Genomic DNA, 26,544 nt, shown 5'->3' on the forward strand with positions numbered 1-26,544 from the left:
CCACAAGCCCCTATTGAATCTGCCTATGAAAACTTAAATGGACAATGCTCATTTAGTGACTGAATATTTCATGATGAATCCTACATATATATTCAGATCTTTTTGTATATGAATAGAAATAAATTATAAGCGTTATTGTAAATGATGAAGGACACATACACCGAAACTCTCACGTACATACCAGTAGAGACCCTTAAATTCGTACCAGAATTAATTACATTTCATCAGGCTTCTTTATCGGATATTTATCATCTCGGCATTTAATATGTTTACATGAATGGCTGAGCAGATTAAATTGTTTACTGTTTGATCTACTAAAACATAACACCTTGCAGTACGACACGTTTTCCGCTCTCCTAGGATTAACCCGTTACTAACGTGTATCAGACTTCCCACGATGAAATAGTATAAAACTATATTTTAAATGGTAATGTATGTTAAAATATTGAAAGAAGTATGTGTATTAAACCACAATTCAGTAAACAATTTGTACGACACGGATCAAGGTTAAAAAAAAAAGCGATTTTAGTAAAATTATATTCACCATCTAAAACCTATCTTTCTATCATTTGTTTATGTACTTTTTTTTGTATTTATTGATTATAGATCTAAAATTGTGAAAATTTCATCCAAACATATTATTTAAATATCTTTGATTTGATAAAGCGCATGGAATACAAGACCTCTTACAGACATAGAGCAATTAAATATCTATATAAATCAGTAGATCAAATGAAAAAAAAAAATGTAAAACTTAATCAAAGCGGAGAGAATGTTTAAACTTGGTTGAATATATAATACAAATATTTTGCCCTTGTCCCAATTTACTATTAATTAATCGACTTTTCAAATCCAGATAGATAACTTTAAAAAAAAAATTATTTATGTGAATATTTATTTATTCGTTGTCTTAAATGACTACTTAATTGTTTACCCACCATTACCACTAAAAAAATAAATCTTTTTTTTTCACATTTGAAACATATTTAAACGAACTACAAATGCATTAATGGGGAATTCCAATTCAATATTTTACATATATCCGCCGTGTGTATAATTCGCTCGTTAACCAACATAAACAAGGCTATGAATTTCTTTGTTGCCCTAAAATAATACTTTCCTGTTGTAAGAAGCTAGATAAATTTAAGTATCCGGATGTTTTGTAAATGTATAAACATAAAACACATCGCGGCGCAGTATTTTATTATATACCAAACTATCATCCCCCGCGCGATCAATCTGACCTTCCCAAGGTGACGAGGATCGATTATGTCGTCTGCATACGTGCGTCTTTCTATGTAGCTCGAAAAATTCCGGAAAATTTGATTAATATTGTATTGAGTGAAGGGCGAGGAGGAAAACCTGTTGTAATAAAGGATTGTGAGGGACTGACACATCGGGTAAGTTTTTAGTATTTTGATTTCATTAAATTGAGCTACATCAATTAATTGAATGAAAATATAATTAAAATGTTTCTTTATAAAGTAAAATTTTGGTAAATGTTTGCCTAGATATAGAATATATTAAGAAATTTCTTAAGTATATTTTTCATTCTGTTATTACAATATATCGTCTATTCTTAGTGTCATGATTTTGTTTTCGTCTCTATTTCATTCATTATATAATAGAACCACAACTTTCCGTTTTGATTTAAAGTGTAGGCAAAATGATAATAATGGGGAAAAAAAATGAGATATCTCATAATATGTTTTAAAAATGTGTTTCGTTTTCATAAAACATTAAACAGGAAGATAAATAATGCAAAAGGCAAACTTCCTTTCCTTTAAAAAAGGCATCCAAGGGGGGAATATAATAAATAGAAATCATTACAAAATTCTTTTCTACTATTGTCATTTGTTTGTAATATTCGTAAGTATATAATATTGCGGGTGCTGTATTAAATTAATTGTTAAATTACATTTTTCTCGGATGTTTCCATTACCCACACTTAAAGTGCATATGTAAAAAAAAAATAATAAAAATAAATAAAATCATTTCACTTCAACATTTACGTACATAATGCATTCATGTTTCTCAAAAGAAATTTCAGATGCATATCTAGAAGTGTAATAGAGAAATTGACAGTCAACATTTAGAAAAAAATAATAATAATTTAAAATTCTATTTTCAGGCCGTCTTTCGAAAGCAATCATGCTACTTCCTTGGGATGTTTTCAAACATCATCTAAAGCACCATCATGGCGTGAGTATCTCTATTAGCAGTGGCGGATCCAAGAATCTTGAAAGGGGGGGGGGTCAGTTTGAGGTCGGGTAGGGGCCCATGGCCACCCCCAAAAACTGTTTCATTAAATCTGATGTATATTTTGGACACAAAAGGGAACGGGGGGCCGCCCCCCCCCTCTAAATCCGCCAGTGATTAGTATCCCACACAATATAACATTGTTATAAACCGTCAAACACGCTTACAACGAAGTGCCAACGACGAGTGATTTTGCTTCGTTATGAAAGTAATTTGTTATATTCGTTAAGTTCACAATATATATTAAAGCCACGGGGAATGAAAATCACTTCGCTGTAAACATCATTTCATTATAAGTTTGTTTGCTATAAGCGTGTTTTACTGTAGTATTGTGATGCTTGGATAAAAGGAGGATATCCGCTGACCACAGTCTCTGCGAAATAGTATTGTAGTTTATCTAAGTTCACTGATTTACTTGTAGTTGGTTTTCTTAGGTTCCGTATCCACAAAAGAAGAATCCGCTCCCCACTTAACAGTTCCACGAGCTTAGTAAAAAAGAAAGTTTGTTTTTGTGTTTTTTGTTTTTGTTTTACTGGAAGGAGCAATAAACATAAATTATAATTTTATAATCATGTCTTCAAGGAATTCGTATTATGTATTAAAACAAGATTTTTGCAACTTCCACAGGTCAATGTAGACTACATAATGTAACAAAGTACGTGTATTCATTTTTTAAATGTGTTCCTATTCTCTGCAGTTTAATTTGTTCTCTAGAAATTCGAAATATGACACCATAATTCAATGCATCATAGCATATGGGAAAATGGATTTTTTTCTATTTTTAAGCTACATCCGTTTGTGAATGAAGAAAACAAAACAATTATTAAGAATTTATGACAATTTTAATTGATTGAAGGTGTGGTACATCGATTATTTCTGCGTGATTGAGTATAATATAGAAAAGACAAGTAATAAAAAAAGGTTTGGAAAACTTTGCATTACATTGTTGTTTAAAAGTTGAAGTGTTTTCCCATTTGTTTAAAAAGCTCCACAGGAATTTAGGTCAATGCATGTATATATACTAAGTTAAGAATTAGCGAGAATCCTTTGATAAGACGTATTTTTGCACATCTCCAAAATCTTACATAGAGGAAAGAGAGATTGAACGACGCATGCTAGAATAAACCTGTAATGCACTTAAATAGAATAAAAATAAATAAATTTAACTAAAATATATTGAAGTTTTTAAATTTTTTTACAAAAATAAAATTAGTTTATTTTTAAAGTTTATTCAGATGAGCCTTACTTCTTTTCATATTGACTTATTTTTGAATTGCAGGGGTGTGGATGGCGTCTTTGGGGGTGGGGTAGGGGTTATGGTTGACCAACACAGGTTGAAGATAATTTACTATAACTATATCTTACTTAGATGGAAATAGACACACAAACTGTATAGGAGGACTGTTCTTGTTGACACACAATTACCCCGTCATTAGACATTTTTATAAACAATGCCTTTGTTATGTTGTACCCACACAGTGCTTTATCATTAGGAAAAAGCGAATATCTGTATTGTATTCCTGCTTGTTGCAGTGAATGTAATGAATGCATCTGAATGCGGATACCAGAAGTAATTGAATCAATACCGAAATTCCTGATTTTTTTTTTTTTAAATTATGTAACAGGGGTCTGGTTAATGAAATATGCGCCGTGTAACTTTTTTTCCTGTACAGACTCAGGTTTAACAGGTAATTTATTCTGTGAATTTAAAAGCACACTGTAGTACAAAATCGATTAAACAATATAATTGGGAATGATTTATGTTAGGAAGTTATCTTTTTTCATGAGGAAGGGGAATATGTGTCCATGTTTCCTCATGATTTATCACGTACAAAACAATCCATTCACTTCCTATGATAAATGATGAAAAACATTTTGAAGAAATCTGAATTATTATATCTTAATAATCTAAGTTTAGCAAGCTTTTATAGATCTCTTCAGCTTGACCAAGCAAGTCTGACCCAGTGCCCTCAACAGCGTTAATCTAAAAACCTTCGGGCATCAAATGCCACTCCCCAATTTCAGGGCCTTATATATTACGTATTGCAGTATCCATAATTATCAAAATATGCTTTGTCTATTAGCATCATTTGTCTCATGTTGTAATATATCAAGATAGGTGATAATTTTTTAGCAGGAGTTTTGTCTTGATAAAACTTAAATTTTGACGGTTTGATGATAAAATAGCTTAACGCTAAACAGACATGTTCAACTTTAAGATTTAAAAAAAAAAGTGATTAAGAAATGGTTTCTCCTTTCTGATTTTTTACTAGGCAAACATTTTGCTATTTTTGAGTCATAGCAAGAAAATGTATTTATTATAGAAAGAATATATAGATTGATTTACAAAATGTCTCATTTCCGACGTGTCATAAGAAGTTATTAGGAGGTGTAGTTAAAGTGCTCACTCAGCTAGATTTCCTATTAGACAAAGAGTCACTAAGGCTCTCAAACAAATGTACATTTTGAGGATATTGAACCCAATACCTGCGATAATGTTTGAAATTGCACTCTTGAGAATTCAATAAAATTATGTCATGCGTCGTATACCGAAAACCTAGCTTTTACCTTCTGAATTTCCACTGCAACAATGCCTTATGGAGAATAATTTCAATCGATCTACATATAATTTTTCATTATCAAATTAAAAGCTGCTAATTTATTGCTGTTTGATTGCTGAATTTTGCAATTATATCTGAATGCAATAATTGTAAGAGAAGGTGAACGCTTTATCGAACTTCAATGTTTGTTTGTCAAGGGAACAAGTTTCATCTTTAACCGTAATGTAGAGAAAGTTATAATTGTGACAGACATTTAAGACTCAGTTACCTGACGCTTTCTGCATACTTCGAAGGGTCGCCGTGTTTTCGGATGACAGAATGGGAATACATTTGTTGAGAAATAATTTTAGGCTACTCTACTATAGAATTTCACAATTCCAATTGAAATTACTAGGGGTTGGAATACCCTCTTGAACACCTACTACATGGATCCGCCTATTAGCACTGTCTAGTGAATAAGTATTTAATCCAATACCTGAAGAAAAAAAATCAGTAACATAACGTTACTTTGTTTTCATTTTCCGGCGGTTTCTATGATTTTCCTCAGCACTCTTATGATTGAGGATGTCAACTAGCCCCCTGAACCATTATTACCCTTCTGTCAGTAATACCGTGAGCAAAAATGTGTGCAATTTTTTTTTTTTTTTTTTTTTTTTAATGCTTTAATCAGACTTAACAAGTAAACTATTGATTTTTATAAATCAAAATTTTAAATTTCAGTGCAATTTAAAAAGAGTACATATAGATATGAAGTTAATTAAATAACTATTTCACAAAGAAGTAAAATAAATTGCCTCGTTCTCTGCCCATGATTCCGGTCGCATCTCCAAGAAACAGTTAATGATCATAACCAATTTCTTGCAGTTAACGATACAAAAATGTGAGATAAAGAGAGGCACCGTAACTTGTACGCTCTCAATTATCAATAATTAGAGATGACCATTTATCTGGGAATAATGGCTCTGAACTCAGCTTGCCTTATCTGTCTACCCTTGAGAAGACCTTGTCTGTTCATCATTATTGGAATCAATTGCAGTTTCCTATGGCTATATTGTACTTGCATTTAACGATGAAATTTATTGTTAGTGGCATGCTATACTGACATCAATGTTCATTTAAAGTAATGATTTAAGACATTTTTTGTCAGCCGCTGGATGTGCAAATGTCTTGCAGATTTATTTTCGGATTAGGAAGAATTTTTTCATCGCTGTCATTTTAAAGAAACGTTCGACCAAATGTAAATACATGTAGAAAGCGACCGAGATGGGAATCTGAGTTTTCTGCATTGTTTACAAAATCGATTGCATCATTCGTTTCCTACAGTTATTTTAAAGGATCTTTAATGTAAGGGGATTTTTATTGTTATTCTTCTTGGTAAAACTTTTTGTCTACTTATAAATAAGATCTACATGTAGATGCATTTATTTCATAAACCACCGGAAGGGTGTGCGCATTTATGTATCGGTATAATTAATTATAAAAGAATATTTTTAATATTTTAATATTCTCTGTACTTTTAGCAAATTCTTTTCATTTAAAAAAATGGTTTTGAACGTCCATTAAATATTATGAACAACATTCCAAAGATGTATCAGCAATGCAGTCAAAAATAGAGGAAAAAATCAATCAAATAAAGTATTGTAATTATTGCATGATTATGAAATTAACAAAATTAAATTTTCCTGGATCTCGCAAATACAAACATTTTGCACATTATTTATAGCAAGAAATCAGCTTATAAAAAACTCATTTTTATATCCTGGTTTCGAGTTCTTCTATCTTTGCCCTGATATTGGGATTATATTACATAACACACTATGACCCAAGTCGAGTTCCCAGAAGAACAAAAACGCACGACATTGCACGTACACACATTGATTTATAGAAACCATTGATAAAGGATTTCATCATTAGTATTTGTTGAGAGCTTATCCTGTGTTTATTTTAAGAACAAGTGGCTGTACTCGTGTACTTAGAGTGCAATGTGTATAATTTGCAACTGAGGGTCTAAATCAACCACCTTGCAATGCATTGAGAAAAGAAATTATACATTATTTTCACGTTTCATGCAATTGTTGAAATGCATTATTCTTTCACAAAATTTACACTGTAGACAAGTTCTGATAATTGTTTTATTGCAGTTATCCTGATTGGCTTAGGGAATGGGGTTGGATAGAATCCCCTACTTTCAATTTTCCTGAATATTTTTCAATGTTTGTAAAATGCTAATGGAAACACGATCCCTTACCAAAAATATTGCCTTCCTGCAAACATTTGCTGCAAGTCTGCAGCAAACATTGCTGCAAACTTGCTGCAAACATTGCTGCAAGCTTGCTGCAATGAAGCTAAAGAAACCATGGCAGTCTATACAAAGCCTTTGTGTTTGCAGCAAGTTTGCGGCAAGTATGCAGCAAGCTTGCAGCAAACATTTTACCATGCAAATGAGGTTTGCTGCAAGTCTGCAGCAAACACTGGATTTTCCAAATATGGAAACCTTGCTGTAAGCTTGCGGCAAACGTTGCTGCAAGCTTGCGGCAAACATTGCTGCAAGTTTGCAGCAAACATTGCCGCTAACTTGTGGTAAGGAATCTAATTATTGTTTTGGCACATTCCTGCGTACATGCAGCAAGTTCGCAGCTAGAGAGCCTTTGTCCTGACCTTAATCTGTTAATTATAGAGAAAATCCACCACATGTGTCTAAAATGATGCAAGCTAGTTTCTGAAGTGTTGATAGTCTCTCTCTTTGTTCCTAGACAATGTTCACATACTATTCTTAATAAAAAATATAATATGATTTCTTTTGACATGTACAGAAAATTAAAAACCTTTGCAGATTACTTTAACAATAAAATTTTACGGTTAATACCAATTTATTTGAAAACATATCTATAAACATTTATAATAGTTGATTTGGAACCTTTAATACATTTAAAGAAACATACAAATGTTATATTAAAATAATTAAAGATTAAAACTCTTAAATAGATTAAGATTTGACCTAGCAAGTACAACAGTTACTTAAACATGTATGTTTTAAAGAGATAATTGTTTCATATCAAAATAAAACAAAATCAGATCTTACCAATTAGATGTTGTGTATGCCAGTGTACACCTACATCCAGAATTTTGCGTTTGTAATCATTCAAAATGGTATATATTCCTAACAAAATACTGAAACATCTACAACTTCAATTCAAACATTTCAAAATGGCGAATTCTGTGTTGACCCCAGTATAATATCTGCATTTCATTGGCTGATTTGACTTGTTTACTGTTCTTGCAAACTTCCTACAAACATTCAATTTGTTAAATGTTTCCTGCAAACTTGCTGCGAACAACAGATTGGCGTGTATGTTTCTTGCAATGTTCCTGCAATCATGTTGAGTTCCTGCGAATTTGCTGCAAGCTTACAGCAATTGCTGCAATGTTTGCCGCAAGATCGCAGCTAGCGGCAATCATCTGTGAACAAGAAAATTTTCTTCCTGCGAACAATTTTGTTTGCTGCAAACTTGCAGCAGACTTGCTGCAGGTCTGCAGCAAACATAACAGTTTGGTAAGGGATTGTAGATTATATCATTATACTATTTGCTAATTTTAAGAGCTTATCCATTTTTTATTTAATGATTAGTGAGTGCATGTGCGCTTAGAGCGCAATGTGCATTATCGACAAAGGAAAGAAATATGCCGCTTTGTAATACCGTGTGGAAAAATTTAAAAATATGTCTTTAGTATACTTTAACTACCTAAAAACTCTTTTAACAGCCTGTACATATGGTCTATTGCCGTTTCCGAGGTAAAGAGGGGGGGGGGGGGGTAAAGTAGATGACAATCGATTTTTCGTGCGATTTTGTTTTTACTATTATTCAAATTTTAGAAAAAAGATAAAATATTACTTATTTCTATAAATTCCCCTAACATGCAAAATATGCATGCATAGTAAAATGTGTGCTTTATTTAGTTTAACTGATAATTTAAAAAAAAAAAATTGTATGTTGTGATCCTATCTATTTTATTTTCCAGACTCTTCCTCTAGCTCTAGTTGTCGGATTAGGTTCCGCCCTTTCTATTTCCTACACAGCATACTGTCTATACACAAGTCCAGATATCAGGTAAGAATACTCTCCCTTTGCCACAATGAATATCAGGTAATGAATTATGCAGTTTCCTTATCTAAAATGGACAAAAGTCATACAGGATACATGTGCCCGTCTATAGCATCGATGCATGTAGGAGGTATGAAAAATCTGATAACAAGTAAAGAATTCAACTTTATATAAGAAACTGGTCAGGTATGCTAAAACTCATATAAACTGGAAAATGAATAAAAATAGTAAGAAGGGTCGGATCATTGGATGTTTCATGCATTCTATTCATAATCTTTGAAATCAAACATGTCAAGGTACTATATATATGTAGGTAAAATCGGCATTGCTTTAATTAATCCGTTTGCTAGTACGAAAAAGAATGAAAATCCGTTTTAATCTAGTAGGAAACGCAATGTCGTATACTTTAAAATGCTTTGACACTCGTTGGCTACAAGCGTATGTCAAGACTTTGAACGAGAATAGAACTTAAAATTTATTCTAAATAGTTTTCCCTCAGCCCTTGAAACTTGTGAAAAATGGACAATGACTAAGGTATATTTGGCTTTTATGTACATGTTAATTGCAATATTTTGTAATTCTTTTATTAATTAGTTTACCCGATCCTAAAAATGAGCACACAGCGGGTGTGACCGGTCAGCAGAGGATGCTTACTCCTCCATGGCACCTGATCCCACCTCTGCTTACAGAGGTTCCGTGTTGGCTCTCCTCATAATTTGAATTGTTTAAATGTGATTAGAGAATGCATATAAACGCTATTCGTTATCTTCGCATTTCTTTCAAATAAAACAGGCTATCTTTTCAGAAACATTCTTTTATTTCAGACTTTGGAGAAGGCAACGGCTACCACGATACGAACAGGTTGACTCAGCTAAAAGTAAAACAGTAAGTAGGTCAAGATTTATTGTTGTATATATGTGACGGGTGAATTCATTGAAACTCAAAATCCAGTATTTGTACACTTACAAAATAAGTAAACAGATAAATAGAATCCCCTAAAGGTTGTAAGTTGGAAAATTAATTACCATATTATGCAATATTGATTGCACACGTTACGAAATGTCGTTCGAATGAAATAACATAACGTAGAAGTTTTTTTCTCGCAAACATTTTCAATTGCACAGGTAGATAAGGTATTTTTTTTTATTTTTCTAGCAATAGAAGGCTGGATATAATCTTCCCAGATTCTGATTTTTACATTACAGATTGGTTCCTTTAAAAGTTGTCGATATTGAAAAGATTTTCTTGTTAAAAATGAGTTGAAAAGTAAACCTTCGTCTTCACTTGGAGAAATTAAGGCCTTAGAATAGTACTGCCGACTCAGCATTAAACATAATCAATCAATCATTCAATCTCAATATTAAATAAATGCGTAGTTAAGTCTGAAAGGACGTTTTCCTTGCCATTTACAAATGAAGCCCTCTAATAAACACTAAGTACTGACTCTCTCATATAGGCAACACGGACAGAAACGCAACTGATCCTTTGTTTTCTAAAATTTTAGTGAATAACATGAATTCTTATTCGGATTTTCTCAGTAAAAAATATGCCTAAAAAGGGAACCCGATGCTTTCTTTTTTTAGTGTTATTATCGATATCAAGGTCCCTAAAACAATAAATATTTGGAACTATCGGGATCAAAATTGTTTATTTTCCTTATTCGTTTACAGATATGGACAATAAAACCATTGACTCAAAGGACAGGACCAGCAAAAGAGACGGAAGTTTTAGCACACGAGGCTGTAGGACCTCACCAATATCTATATGGCGCCGAAAGACAAAACTAGATGTAACAGAACTGTAGAAGGATTCACAATACATGTAGTTATAATGTTGTTATTTCCGTCTCATAATTTTCTGTTTGAGATGCATAACAACATGAAATATTTTATTTATGTAAATGAAATTTACACACATATCTTAAATAGTCGATTTTAGCATGTACTTATATCTTATAAAAGGTGCTAAAAAATGTGTGTAGTTCTTTAAAATTAGCATACAAATTACGTTAGCACAGTGTAAATCACACTAAATTAAGATTTTGTTTTTTCCCAGTTGTTTAAAACATATTTCAAGTTCATATATTTTTTCCAGAAAGTTAATTCTTGCATTGCTCTGAAGAAATGTCTTCTTTGATTATTAAATAATGAAAGAAGGGTTAATTTTCAGAGATGTTTATGGCATTCAAAGTCGTATTTCGTATATTCTTTAACGAGACACTATGAAATTATACTGCAAGACCTGAAAAAATATCACTTTTTGATTTAAAAAAAAGGAATCTCTTAAAGAAAAGGAAATGAATAAAGATTAAGTGCATTAAAAGTATATTCGTTGCAAACAAAGCACAAAACGGACACAAAATCTGTTAATACATTTTTAAGTCACAAAAAGAAAAAGAAATTGTTTCTCATTATTCCCCCAACTGTTGTTATATGTATACTCCGATTCTATTAACTTTCTGTCAGTTCAAGAAGGCGAAACAGTGATCAGGGGTTTCAAATATGAGATATCCATGGAAAAGACAATCATATATTCTTGAACTTCTTGGTGGAAATCTTACAAATCTTGTACATTGTTTCGCTGATGACCAAATCATTAGTTAAGTTCGAACTACTATAAGGAATTTTTAGTCTTTTGTCTTTAAAGAGGACATTGTTGATAATTCCTTATGTTGCTTTGCTAGAAGACTAATCAAGATGAGGCGATAAAAGAAAAACCCTATCCGTCTCGTTTAGTTGCATTTCATATCAATGTTTGTGTTATAATCAGACAAGTGACAAGAATAAAAAAAAATACAACTGCACTGTACTAAAAACTGAAAATCAGTAATTGATCATCAATGGTTTTTAGTAATCAGTGATTGTTTGAACAAGGCCCATAGGGACAAATTTCAATTTTCACAACTAATCAGAAATTCTTGAAAAAAAAATTAAACGTGATATGTGAGAATGCACAGCCTTAAATAGCTTTCTTAATAGAACTGTTGGTTAAATATATCTCTTATGTACCTGCAAAATTGTAACATATCTGAGGGTTGCATCTTGCATGTATCATTGCCACTGATGTGGCAAAGTGTGGCATGTGTTAAAAATGTTTGTAACTGATTTGTGGAATTTATATTTATTTAAATAAAATGAAAAATAAAACATTTCTTTATTTATATGTTATCTACAATATTCAAAATTAGATATTGCTGTACATGAAGAAAAATATAAGATGCCAAAATGTATGAATTATATTTTGTTTCAGAAAGAACGATTCTCGTCTCACCAAATTAGAATTTTATGGCAGGCCCGTAGGAAGCAATTTCAATTTGAGGGGGCACAACTAAACATTTTCAGTTGGGGGGCACTATCAACAACCAAAATTTCTTGACAAGCAAAAAAAAAAAAAGGGAATCAGACGTTATTATTGAGAGGGTACAAACATATAGTACCTATTTTTTCTATAGTATTCTATATATCGGCAAAATTATTGGGGGGGTCACGCCCCCCCCCCCCCCGTGCCCCCCGGTTCCTACGGCCATGTATGGGGGCATATTTCTGCAAGTTAATATTGTATTGATCTCGCCTACATGCAAGACAGTTATATCAATATGCATCATTAATATGCCAATATAAATCATAGCCTTTTTGACACGCAAGGGAAGTATGGTCATAAAAGAATAAGGAAAATTTTCATAATTTATCACATATCGCCAACATGTGACAGCAAGTATGCAGAGATGTACCTTATTTATGTCGCTATGCAACTTATTCTTGTTAATATTTAACTTATTATTGTTGACATGTAATTTACTGATGTTGACATGCAACTAATTTAATGTTTCCTGCAATGCACAGTCAATTTGTCGTCATACAACTTATCTATATTGACATAAAACTTAAGTAAGGACTACATGAATAAGTTACATTTTAACATGAATAAATTGCTTAGCAACATGAACATTGCATGTCAATATTGCCATAAATAAGTTACATGTCAATATCTTTGGCTCGAATGTCAAAATAATTAGTTGCACGTCAACTTATTAATCTCGTATCTCTTTGTAGGTATATATGATAAAAACGTGAAAAGACAAATATCATTGAAACAAAAGAAATGCACTTCCTCTGTGCGTTTGTTTTAATAAAAATATAATACGTCTACCTGTTACTTAGAAAATGGTACACACACTCTATGTTTTAAAATGAAGTATGAGTTAGGTATTCAAAAATGATTTTATAAAGAAGAGAGACATTCAGCATTAAGGAGTAGTTTTCTTTTTTTCGGCATAGGATGTATTTTTTTTTTTTTATTTAGAATTCTCCTGAGTGAGACACTATAAAGACACCTATGTGATAACACACAAATCTGAATGTAATTAGGAATTGAAAAGCAAATTTACCTAACACAATTTTTAAAGGACATCGCGTGGCATTGTTGTTTTACCTTGTTTAAAAGGCTTCACAGGAATTAAGGACAATGCATGTATGTATGAATATGTGTTATTAAGGTAAAGATGAGAAAGGATTCCTTTAATATGACAGGGCAAGACGTATATGGTGCGCAGATCCAAAATCTGACAGAAAAGACTGAAAGGTTGATGAAAGGCTTCTCATATAATAATTAAAACGAGACAAGAATGTTTTATAAAAAAAATTGTTTTAAACATTTTGTCGAAAATATGGATTTCTGCTTTCCATTTTGACTTGTTACCGAATAATGCGGGAAAGGGGACGAGGTGTATGCGTTACAACATAATATGAAAGTTACAGCGGATATAGCTATTGAGTTGAATGTAGTTTATACTTGACACAGAAGCAAATACTGTAGGAGAACCTATTGAACCTGTTTTCCTTGTAGACGCACGATTACCCTCTCAACAGACATTTTCACAAACAATGCTTTGTATGATGTACTCGCACAGTGGTTAACCGAATGTTGGGGAAAAAAGACATACCGCTGTTATATTTTCATTTTTGATGCAATGAGGGCATCAGAATGCGGATGCCATTGGTAATTGAGTTAATTCCGTAATCCATTTTTGGGATAGTGGAAAAAGACGTCTTCAATCATTTTAATAAAGCATGCATGATGTAAATTGTTCGGCACACACTTATGCTTGAAAGGAACATCTTGCAAATCTAAAAGCTTATCCGAACAAAATAATGGGAAAAATGTCATAGTAAGTATTGTTTATTTGGCAATTAATTGTTTTGGGGGTATGGATGTCGTTTAAGTTTCATTTATTACATTCAAGTTCATACAATAACAACGGAACAATGACAAATGATTAATTTATTGAATAAATCAAAGATACTTTATTTTTATATTCTAAGTGTAGCAAGCAATGTAAAAGTTTTAACTTCACCAAATATGTCTGACCCATGCAAGTTATCCTTAGCATAGGATAGCATCTCACTGTCTTCAAATACCCCTCTCCCTTTCTAAAATCTCAAATATGACGTGATGCATATCAACTATCAAGAATATGCTTTCCGGCTCTAGCATCATTTGTCTTCTCTTGAGAATCAACTAGATATGTGATGTATTTTTAGAAGTTTTTTTTTTTCGTGATAAAACCTTAACCGTGATTTTTGTTTGAGGAAAGAACTCCACACTAAACAGACATGTTCAGCTTTTAGATGAAAAGTTTTTTTTAAATCTCAGTCTACATGGCTCTATCTATCGTTCACTCCTTTGCACGTTTAAAATGCAAAAAAAAAAGTTTTTGCAGAATATTTTATCTTTATACCTGAGTGTAGATTTACATTCTATCGTGAAAGCACACTTTCCTGAAATGAAAAATCATGGAGTAAAAATGGTATGTAATATATTCGTTACCAAAATATAAAGTCAGGAAGAGACCTTCCGATTAGACACAGTGTAAAATGGGTTCTCAAACAAAACAAACATGCTTCTGAACATTGGATCTTGTACCTGCGATAATATTCAAAGATTTAATAAAATTATGCAATGTGTCGCATACCAAGGATTTAAATATGCCTGACTCTGTCTCCCCTCATCTGTCAATATTACGGAATGAGCAAACAAATATCCCTCGACGAATGAATTTCTACAGCCAGAGGACTAAGTACCTTGTCTAGAGTGGTGTCAATCGATCGACGTAGAAATTTACTTTATATCATCTTAAACATACTGAGATATTGCTGATTGTTGATATTCGCATCTGGTTATAGTAATATCACATAAAGCGGATGCTAAATGTAAATGCGATTATTAAAAAAAAAGTTTTTAAAAAGTTTAATTGTGTTAATTCGTATTGATAAATGTCAGAGAAAAAAGCAAATCAATATTTTACTGGCACGTGAAATGTCCATTAGCATAAGGCTTCAGAACCGAAATGATGAACACTCAAAAATATCGCTGCATCTCATCGGAGCCAAGAGAGTAAAATCTGTTGATGGATCACGTATTTGGTTATTCAAGTCAGAAATTTAGAGTGTCACATTAGAAATTATCGATTCCCTCTACCCCTCTCCATAGCTCGGTCTCCCATCTTATCTCTTTATAGAATTTGGAATTGTATTTGGTCTCTGTGTTGATTGTTGATATGGTAAATGCTTTAATTAATTAGGCTTTAGGCTGGTGCATGCTTGCACTAATACTCTGATTGGAAATTGTCAATATTCGTGAACTATATAGATGCTAACAACTTATCGTCCGTCGAAGGATGATACTTTTCTTAACGTTTAAAATCTAAGGGAGTTTGTATTCAAATATTAAAGGGAAGTTGGGGTAGTGTCCGTTTTGCTTTATTCGCTGATTGAATCATTTATAAGAAGCAAAGTGCAAACTGTCAACACAAAATTTCTTTACACTATATGAACAGATCAAGAAGTAAATTAACAAATAATATATTATTTATGTGTCCTTGAGATACATAAATCATAATGTAAATTTATTTTGTCACGGGAATTAAATCGTCTATTAATTGTGCAAAATGGGTAATTTGGGAACGATTTATTGCCTCTTTAGTAAAAAAGAAACCAGTCGCCGCGCGCATATACGTGACGTTATGCTTCAGTTATTAGAACTTATATTTACAGTTTAAGTAATTCGGGTTCAAATCTCTCTCTGTCCTGTTTATTTCAATATCTTTGCTCTCTTTCTGTTAAAATCAAATCACAGCTATTTAGCAATACTGGAAAATATACACATAGCGATTTATTACTGAATTGTAACAAATAGGACCTTCCACGAAATTTTAAATTTCTAATAACATAAAGGACTTTGAATTATATCACTTATCTACATACTCCACAAGATATATGATGAAATCTAAGTAGGGTCTATATAAAAGCAAATGTAGGCAAACTTGTCCTTCGTTTCCATCCTCATGATTCTAAATAAATCAAACGACCAACAACACATGCATGGGCATACATTTTCCGGCCCGATTCTTTGGTTTTCTTCTTCATCTGAGCAGTCTTTGGATGATTAAAGTCTGCCATCTGTAGCCTGTAGAGTATATTCGTTCACTAGATTTGTCATCACCGACTTCCTATATCTATTATAATTTGAGAAAATAATTATTCTTCCCTTTTCTATGGTATTCATAACGGGCTTTCGATTACTTCTCTGCATTTCCTAGAACTGCTTATACCATGGCTAATTTCTAGCCGTTGACAATAACAAATGAGGAAATAAAGCGAAGCTCCGTGTTTTGTTCGCTGTCAATTACAGATTATCAGCGTTAACCATTTATCTAAGCAAAATAGCACTGAAGTCTGCATGCCTTTTCAGTGTGACCTTAAAAAGACCTTTCTGTTCATCATATTAATTTAGTGGAATGACTTTCAATTCCCCATGGGCACATTGTCTGTCACTTTAACTATCATGTTTTTTATATGGTAGCAGGTGCATCCAGCTGAAGACAGAAAGGCTTTACATTTTTACTTCAACAAGCATTGATTTCAATACACAAAGGTGTTATGTCTCGCATATTTAAACTCTGGTTTGGTAAAGAGTTCACGTCATTGTAATGTTGGTCTATTCTTACTAAACAACCGTAACAAACTTTCCGGTTTGTCCTTCACTAATTTGGTTAGTTGTGGATATGGGACTCTAATTGTGAGTGGAATATATCGTTTTATATCACCAAAACTGATTGAACAATCCGTTTACATGCTCCTAAAAGCTCTTAGATGGAAAAGATTTTTTTTTTCTCTCAGAACTCTACGCCAGCTTAGGATCTAATAATTGTGTAATCCACAGCAAATATATAATTATGCGGTTTAATATCAGCATAATTGAGCATTATGTTATATTTGATGATTTTCAGGTATTATTTGCTTTTGTAAGAATTTTCATTACATGAACCTCCTTTTTCCTGCGGATGAGATGTTTTAAACTGTTAAAATCAATATCTTAAAAAAAATGTTCATTAAATATTTTGTGTTTCCAAAACAGATAAATTAACACTGCAGTCAGAAATAATGAAAACTTCATTTAAATCCAGTGTTTTGTTTATTAGATACGAATTTCAGGATTAAGAATATAAAATTTCTATCTGATCACGCAAAAATAAAATTCTTGCACATTCTATCAAAGCAGGATATATCGGTATTAAATCTTTTTTGTATCCGGGTTTCACGTTCGCCTGTGCCCTGATATGTTGATAATACTGGCAATAATATAACCAGTCAAATTCCAAGGAGAGCAAAACACGCATGAGATTGCACGTAGACACATTGATTTACCGGAAGTACTAATAAAGGCTTTTATCATTAGTATTTTTTAAGAGCTTGTAAGATTAAGTTTTCGTCCGAGTTTACTTAGAGCACACTGTGTGTAAAATCTGGAACCGGAGGTAATGTAATTTGCTTACAATACCACGAGGAAGTGAATAAAATGTGACTCTAATCCAGTTGTTAAATAATATAGCTATCTTCTGTTTTTTACACACTTTGCATTTGTAGATGAATTGTAAATAGTGTGTGTTCTCTTGCAATAATCCTGATCTTGTAGAAAGCGGAGATGGGATGTGATTATAATAATGTTCCATACATTTTTTTGAAATATACATACATATTTGTGAGTCTTCCACAACAAACACTGATCATATGAAACTTTCATTATTAGTATTAGTGAATAGTTTATCCATGTTTAGTTTAAGGAAAAGTGTGCGTATTCTTAGAGCACGATGTGTAATTAGAAGAGATTGAGTAAACCGTTTTGCAAGATATAAGGCATTGATTTAATACTTCCTTGACCTGCATCTGTTGATTTGTTTTTTTTTCTAATCAAATAAACAATGTACTTGTCTTTAGAAATGTGTGCTTTTCCCGTTACCCCGGATTTTTAAGAGTGGTGTTGGTGTTAAGGCACATACCCTTTAATTTTTTCTACACCTTTTTAAAAAAATTGTGAAATACCCTATCTGTTTAAAAATATTCTTGCTTTGAATTGCTGTCGAGTATATATAGTTTGTTTTGACAATATCTATACATAATTAATTAATTAATTAATTAAAAATTGTTGGTAAACCAATAAAATTTCTTTTGAAAAATAGAAACCTAGTTCTGTAATATCATATACATATGCAAAGTGCTTTTTTAAAAATATAAAAAAGAATTATATTGAGCATCAAACCTGCATCTAATTTAAATGATAAATTTGTTTTTATGGTTGCTGTATTTTTTCCGGTTCTTTAGATTCTTCCTGTAGTACTTTTTTGTCGGATCAGGTTCCGTCCTCTCGTTTTCCTATAGGCATGTTGTCTTTATACCAGTCCTGATATCAAGTATGAGACATCTTGATCAGTCTTATGAAATTTGATAAAAGGCTTGTAAGGTAGTCCAAATATCAGGTTAGGAATATGTTCGAATTAAATCCAGATATCAGGCAATGTATAAGTTTCTCTTGAGAACAGATATCAGGTAAGGAAACTGTCCTTATTAAGTCCAGATATGAGGCTATGAACATGTCCTTATAAAGTCTAGATATCAGACTATGAACATGTCCTTATTAAGTCTAGATATCAGGCTTTGGACATGTCATATTAAGTCCAGATATCTGATATCAGGTAAAGCACCTTTCATTTTAACAGTTTACATGATCCAAAACAACTTTCTCTATATCAGTCCATATTTTGGACTTAGATTGCTTGATTAATTTATTGTATGATGTTTAATATCACATTCGAGAATTTTTCACTCATAAAGAAACCTTACCATACGCCGGTAGAAAAAACTTAATTCTTGACAGATTTAATTAAAACAATACTATAACCTGAAAGAAATGCTAACTCACTTTTTGCTTATAATAATAAATTTGTCATCAAATGATACCTTCAGTGATACACTAATTGAATGTATTTCTGCTGGAGTACTATAATGGTTAGAATTCTGTCAAAAAAGAACTGTTACAGATCATTATCTCTTTACTATCACAATGTTCAACACAATCATGTGATTTAGTGATTCTGGTAATATTGCAATTGAAATTTTATGTCATTGTTATAATAGCTTTTTTTACTATACAGGTAACTCTTGATGGCTCGAACTCCAATCTCTCGAAGTTCTTGATCGCTCAAAGTGAATCTTCAGTCCAGAATTTTAACTAAGCAAATTTACTCTTGATTTCTCGAACTCTTGGTCTCTCGAAACCCTTGATCCCTCGAAGTCAAAATGCACTCCCGCTATGCATATTCTATTATAATTTACCCTCGATACCTCGAAGTGGCTATGTGTATACAAGGTTATATAATTAGCACCTTTACCTGGACATTTAAATGGCCCCAGGCAGAAGACGCGGGTCTCGAGGAACGGGATGTTTTTTCAGGTGAGACTATGATGCAAGGTGATTATTGATTTATAATTAATCATATTTCGCCTATATGCTATTAAAAAAATATCATCGACCGTCTTACGATAATTTAGAGACGTAGTGTCAGTGAAAAGTAGTAATTGATTAAAAGACGAAACACTAATTTAATTTTTATTTCGAGTCAGTGTCAAAGTTAAAAGAAATATGAAAAAGCAGAAACAGCCTCAATGTCAATATGACGACTATTATTGGACAAATATTTACAGAACTGCGTTCAATGATCATGTTTGGAATAGTCAATGCTATACATGTACGACGCTATAAAATGTCGTTTTCGTGTAACGAATGCGTAGTATGATGTCCGTATTACAAAAATAAATAAATATACATGAAATGACGATATACATTTTTTGCTTTACTCAGTTTAATGAACTATTCATCTAAATTACGAAAAAATATCGTTGTTTTATAAAAACCACGTGGTAAAGGTTATCAATGCGTGAAAATCATTATATCCGGTAAGACTAATTTTAAAACCTGTCAACAAACCCGGAAAATTCCGGACTCTTGAAGTCTCGAACTCTTGATCTCTCGAAGTTTTTCTCGGTCCCGCGGACTTCGAGGTATCGAGAGTTACCTGTATATATATTGTTTAATGATAAACAGATGTATAAAATATTATTTAATGTTTTGTTTATTCGTTCATTACGTAACAATCAGAAAATTTCATGTGGTCCGTCTCTTACCATGCAGTTAATTATGCACTTTTCAGCTATTGATATCTAATTAAAATTGTCAATTCTTTATGGGTTAGCAGTGTCAGATCACTGAAAAATCTGACCTAAAGTTAGATGTTTTAATTTCACTCAGCATATCTGTTTTCTAACAAAATTAAATCAAGGCAAAGGCTGCTCCGTTGGTTGGCATTTTGAGTCCATTTGGTTATTTTCTTATTCCGTTGTTTCTCGTTTCTGATTTCTCGTTTCTCGTTTCGTGTTTCGTGTTTTACACATACCCGATTCTTAAAATTAAAAGCATATGGTAGTACAGAATTGATGGATCGACATAACCATGGGCACATTATATTTGGGAGTTATTTGTTTTTTTAAGATGGGGATATTATATGTTCCCTTAGGTTGTATTAATTCCATTTCAGTTCATACACTTTCAAGATGAATGACGACTAACTTGTTGAAGAAATGTGCGTCATTTTACATTGTAAGTGAAGGAAGCAATGGTAATGATTTAAGCCTCATCATAATGTCTGATCCAGTTACCCTCAAAGACCTTGTCTCCATGTCTTCTTGGCCTTCCTTGCCCACATCCCATCCTTAAGTTTTAAATATGAAGTAATGCACATCCATCATTATTAAAAGTATGCTTTAGGGCTGAAACATCATGTCTTCTCTTGTTAATCATCCAGATAAGAGATACATATTTCCGAAGGATGATCTTGAAAGAAATTTGTTTGTTACATTGATTTGATTAAAAAAAACTCTCCACATAAAATTGACATCTTCAGCTTGTACATGTAGATAAAAAGTAAACGTTCTAGATCTAGCCACTTGCTTACCCTGTGTAATCTTGGTCTATGCGTATTTTTTTGTACTGCTTTGCATGTTTAAAATGCACAAAATTTAAAGGTTATTAAACTTTTTATCATTTCAGACCTTTTTCGGAATCTAGGGTACCAGCTGAACATTTTTATATATCTTATATTCTCCATAAAGATCATACTTAGCTCATTTATTATTGCATAGACTGTTTCAGAGGTTTTCATTTGTCTGAAATGTAAAAGGTGATGATATCGAATAGCGATCAATCTCATAAATCCAATAAACAAAATCGAATAGTGAACAGGACATCTGGAAACACCAGAGATGGGATCAGGTGCCTATTGGAGTAAGCATCCCCATTCGACTGGTCACTCCGCCCTGAGCCCAATATATTGATCAGATAGCCGGAGTAGCCCAGGGTCAATTTTGATATAAAAGCAATGATCTATCAAATGGTATGATAGATGCCAGACAATATACGACCTAAGAATAGGTTGGTTTTTTTTTTTTTTTTTTTTTTTTTTTTTTTTTTTTTTTTTTGTCAAACAAGGTCATTATATAGTAGAATTTGCAAAAAAAAGTTTTAAAAAACTTTAATACACGGTCATCAAAATACTTGTAACATCATTTTACTTGTCAGATGTTTGCCTCGGTTTAAAAATTGATCGTACAGCGTATGCTCTCGTGTATCTAGTCAGTTCGGAGACATAAACACCATATGCAGGTGATATCGGAATATTGCTGCATAAATAAGGGAAGTTGACAATGGAAAAGCTGAAGTGATCCCGTTTATGAAACTGAGCAAAAGAATATTTTCTCCTTGCTTTAGTTTTACAAGTTCAATGTGCTTAAAAATAGAGAATAGAGTAAAGTTAACGTAATTTACGTTTTGATGAATATCATTTATGTTATGAATAAAAAAGCAACAATTATTTATGACATTAACATTGAAATTTATTCTATCATGAAAGTGCAGTTTAGAAAGAAATGAAACGCGATGGGGTAAAAATTGTGTGCATATTTATGATCAAAATATAAAGACAAGACATGGCGTAAAGATGCAAAATTTCCGATAACACGTAAAACAAATCAGCTTTTCAAACAAATTTCTGGAAAATGAACCTAATACTTGCAATCATATTTAATAATGCACTCAGGAGAATTAAATAAAATTATGTAATGTGTCGTATACGAACGATTTGAACATCACCTTATTCCTCAATATTATGAAATGAGCAAACAAAACCCCCTTAGCCTAATGAGTTCCATCGCCACAAAGGTACGACTACATGTAAGTGCCCTAATACAGAATGGATGCAATCGATCGACATTGGAATTACTATATAAAATCTTATACGTGCTTAATTATCGCTGACTGCTGACTTTTCATCTAAATATGATAACATGAGCTAAGACAGACAAGACATAACAAGATATATTAAGACTTAGAAGATTTTTGAATTAAAAGAAAATTTCATAAAACTCAGGGAAAAAAGTAATTGATAGTTATTTGCTTTTAATGGTTTTGGAGCCAAGATGGTGAACGATCACGAAATCATCGCCTGTGTCTCAACAATCTCGGGTTCAGATGGTTAGAGGTGTTGATGGATCACGTGTTTAGTTATTCCAGTCAGTAAGTTGGATTTTCACCTCAATGTGACAATACATCAATGTATTCAATGTATTTATATAGATTGTCTCTCGCTATAGCTCTGTTTCACTTCCCATCGCCTTGAAAAAATACAGCAGTGTCCTACATTTGTGTGAACATTGGATTTCTTGCGCATTCTATGGTTAATTAGATTGGGCCATCTTTGAAAAGTGCCAAGTTCGTGAATAACACATCATAAATACGGATTGTCTGTCAAATAAAGATGTTCCTCTTTGCATATCCAATCTTCCTAAGTTTGTAAACAAGTTCATAATAAGGGGTTAGTGCCCGTTGCTCTACAAATTGAAATTATGGATGTTGATAGATAAATTTTAAACTGTTCTCCTAAAAGATCAATTGGTGCTTTTTTTCTTTTGATTAATATATGATATACACCTCCATTGTGATACATGTAGCTTTAGTGTGTAGAACGAATTTACCTTTAATCGTCAATAAAACGGTATTTTGGTGGATACTTTTGCCTATTCAATAAATAAAACCTTTCGGCTGTCAAGCAGGATCTTTCACCGGTGATAACATACATGGTGATGTGCGTGTGTGTTAATAGGACATGTTACCGAGGTTCATATCTAGGCATGCTCAGCGTATTTATATTTCTTTCCCCACCAACTTTCTATAACACTGCGCCACGTGGGCGACGAACCTGTATTTTGAGATGGTCCTTAAAAATAACCGGACTGTAGATTTTCACTAAACTTGTAATGTATACTGAAGTTCATGTTAGGCACATATGATATTAAATTAAAGAGTTTCTCTAAAGTAGTTTTCACACTATAAAACCCCAGTCGGCTCCCTTAAATCACATCTAATGGGGTCTATGTAGAGGCAATAGATTTTTCGCCATCTTGTGAATAAATCGGGCATTAAGCGAAATATTGTTATAAGTTTTCAGGAGGTTGACAAAAGGCTCCGGATTATGGTTATACATTCTCTAGGCTTTGCTTCCTCACTACTTTTGATGAATGTAGTGATTTTGCATAAAGTTGGAAAAGAATATATATATATATATATATATATATATATATATATATATATATATATATATATATATATATATATATATATATATATATATATATATATATATATATATATATATATATATATATATATATATATATATATAACACATATGCAGCCTCAGTAGCATTTGGGTATTCATTTATCAGTCATTAGAAATATATTTACGTTAAATGTAAATTAACAAGAGAACACGATGTAATTCATTTGACAGCTCTTCTGCAATGAAGAATAAAACTTTATAATACATGTTTCCGGCTGCCTCTCTGAATCTGCTAAAAATGTCATTTCCAATCAATTACCAATAATCAGAACTGACCACTCATCTCAGCATAATGACTCTGAAGCCAGGATGCCTTATCACTGTACCCTTGAAAAGACATTGTCTGCTCATCTTCATCATCCTATTTTATTGGAATAACTTAATTTCCTCCATGGCCCTATTGTATATTATGGATACATGATCGTTTATTGAACTTTTGCGACTGCCTTTAACAGTAGACGGCTTACTTTGACATTTATTCCTCCATCGGCAAGTGGTGGCTTCTTAATATGTGGGATTTCTAGATAAAACTGATGGCCTTTTAAGGTATATCTGTCAAGTTTAGGGTGTATTTAATGCTACTCAGTCGATTTATTACGTGGAGTGTTACATAAAGGGAGATCGTAAAATATCCGTGTGATTACCGTCAAACCCCCAAACCACACATTCTTTGTAAATAATATAATCATTACATTATAAATTATTAATATAAAAAAGAGGGATAATTTGGAACAATATAGTTTTCTGTCCCTTTTTAAATTGAATTTCTGGAACAACCGAAAAAAAAAGATAATTTCTGAAATAAAACAAAATATTATAAATTACATTTTAAGGGTTATGTTTAAACGTTTTTTTTTTATTCAAACAAAAATGTGCAAATATAAACTATCGTCCATATGACCACAGGTACTTCTTTCTGTAATATGTGTTTTACCCCATATTTTTTATTATTATGTTATTATTGTATTATGCAACTAAAAAGTTACTAGTTAATTTAGAAACACGTCCCTGTGCATAAGACAAATATTTCAACGCGTATTATTTTGTAAAGCAAATCCTATATGTATGCATAAGGACTTATTGCGAAGAAATTTTAATAAGCATGATATTATCATGCTCCTTTTGCCAAGAGAACAAATGTCTGGAAAATCAAACACAAAACATATTTTCTACTTTTACGTCGAATGAAAACGGAAACGTTGTTAATCAAAATGAAAACCATGTACAGGTATTTAAAAATTATTTAACATAAGTGATAAATAAACCATCAGGTCATTTGCATTTTCCTCAGACATAAAGTCCATCACAAGAAAACCTAAAATAATAATTATGGTTTTAGTAGCGCTCACATGATTACCGGTATAAATCATGCGATTTTAAAATCGTTTCTTACATCAAAAACAACTTCTTACAATATGCCTTGGTCATTTCTGAAAAAGCATGGAGAGGAGATTACGGTCTGTAATGTTATTGGCCTTAGATAAATTTTAATATTTTCCTCGTGTCATATACAAATTCGTTTGCACCATTCAAAGAGTACAAACTTTTAAAAATTCTTTGATGTAATGTAATCTTTATTTTCTTGGTAAAAATATTCAGAAACTAATGGTCTAGTTTCATGTATTTTATAAGCCATTGCAATGATATATGCACTTATACATCAGTATTGTTGATTAGGAAAGAATATTTGAAAGGGTGGTCTGTAAGAATCAATATTTATTCAATCTCTCTTTTAGAGGTTGAACAATTTTAAATTGTTTTAAATCTTTATCAAAGAACATCCATTAAACATAATGAAAATCACGCATTTGTATAAACAATGCAGACAGAAATAACCATTCACGTGTAGAATTGTTTTTCATTGAGAGCAGGGAGAGTAAAGAAATATACCATGAAAATTTGCAATCAAAATAAAAAAAAAGAAGGAAAATGAAAATTATACAAACTCGAAATACAGTTACAAATTACTTCCAAATTTCACCTGTATATTTTATTAATGACCTGTCAGTAAAAACACAAAACATACTAAATTGACAGCTAAACATTCTTCTCAGAATAATAGGAGGGTGGTGCAGGTACCCTAGCCCCTCTCCTATTTCTGATCCTCTGTTTCTAATAATGGAAACTTCATTGAAATCAAACATAATGTTAGTGAATACAAAGTCACGAGCAACAAAAATATTGAATTTCTCACTGATCACGCAAATATAATCTTTTCGTAGGTTTTATTATAACGTTATACGGGTTATTCTGGGAAGAGCAAAAACGCTCTGCATTGCACATACACACAATGACTTGCAAAAAATATTATAAATATTATATATATATATATATATATATATATATATATATATATATATATATATATATATATATATATATATATATATATATATATATATATATATATATATATATATATATATATATATATATATATATATATATATATATATATATATGTATGTATGTATGTATGTATGTATGTATGTATGTATGTATGTCTAGATATAAAAAGAACCAATCTATAAGCAGTCTGGATATAAAAAAAGAATCC

General features: G+C 31.9%; 1 protein-coding gene across 1 annotated transcript; it reads left to right on the plus strand.

Annotated features, from left to right (window-relative positions):
* The first annotated feature begins 1,104 nt into the window (after window positions 1–1,104).
* LOC133174417 (uncharacterized) lies at window positions 1,105–12,069 on the plus strand. The gene is made up of 5 exons (XM_061309541.1): window positions 1,105–1,400; window positions 2,131–2,202; window positions 8,841–8,929; window positions 9,748–9,808; window positions 10,594–12,069. The coding sequence occupies exons 1-5, from the start codon at window positions 1,167–1,169 to the stop codon at window positions 10,708–10,710; spliced, it is 573 nt and encodes a 190-aa protein (XP_061165525.1). The 5' UTR covers window positions 1,105–1,166; the 3' UTR covers window positions 10,711–12,069.
* Window positions 12,070–26,544: the final 14,475 nt, after the last annotated feature.

Source organism: Saccostrea echinata, unplaced genomic scaffold, assembly GCF_033153115.1.
Source record: "Saccostrea echinata isolate AGI-Se365-2 ecotype Australia unplaced genomic scaffold, CSIRO_AGI_Sech_v1 ptg000058l, whole genome shotgun sequence".
NCBI lineage: Eukaryota > Metazoa > Mollusca > Bivalvia > Ostreida > Ostreidae > Saccostrea > Saccostrea echinata.

What these genes read in the sequence shown, in the direction of transcription:
- LOC133174417 (XM_061309541.1), top strand. Translation starts at nt 1,167, where the DNA reads ATGTATAAACATAAAACACATCGCGGCGCAGTATTTTATTATATACCA. An exon ending in GTGAGGGACTGACACATCGG is followed by an intron (nt 1,401 to 2,130) that starts GTAAGTTTTTAG and finishes ATTCTATTTTCA; the next exon opens with GGCCGTCTTTCGAAAGCAAT. An exon ending in TACACAAGTCCAGATATCAG is followed by an intron (nt 8,930 to 9,747) that starts GTAAGAATACTC and finishes CTTTTATTTCAG; the next exon opens with ACTTTGGAGAAGGCAACGGC.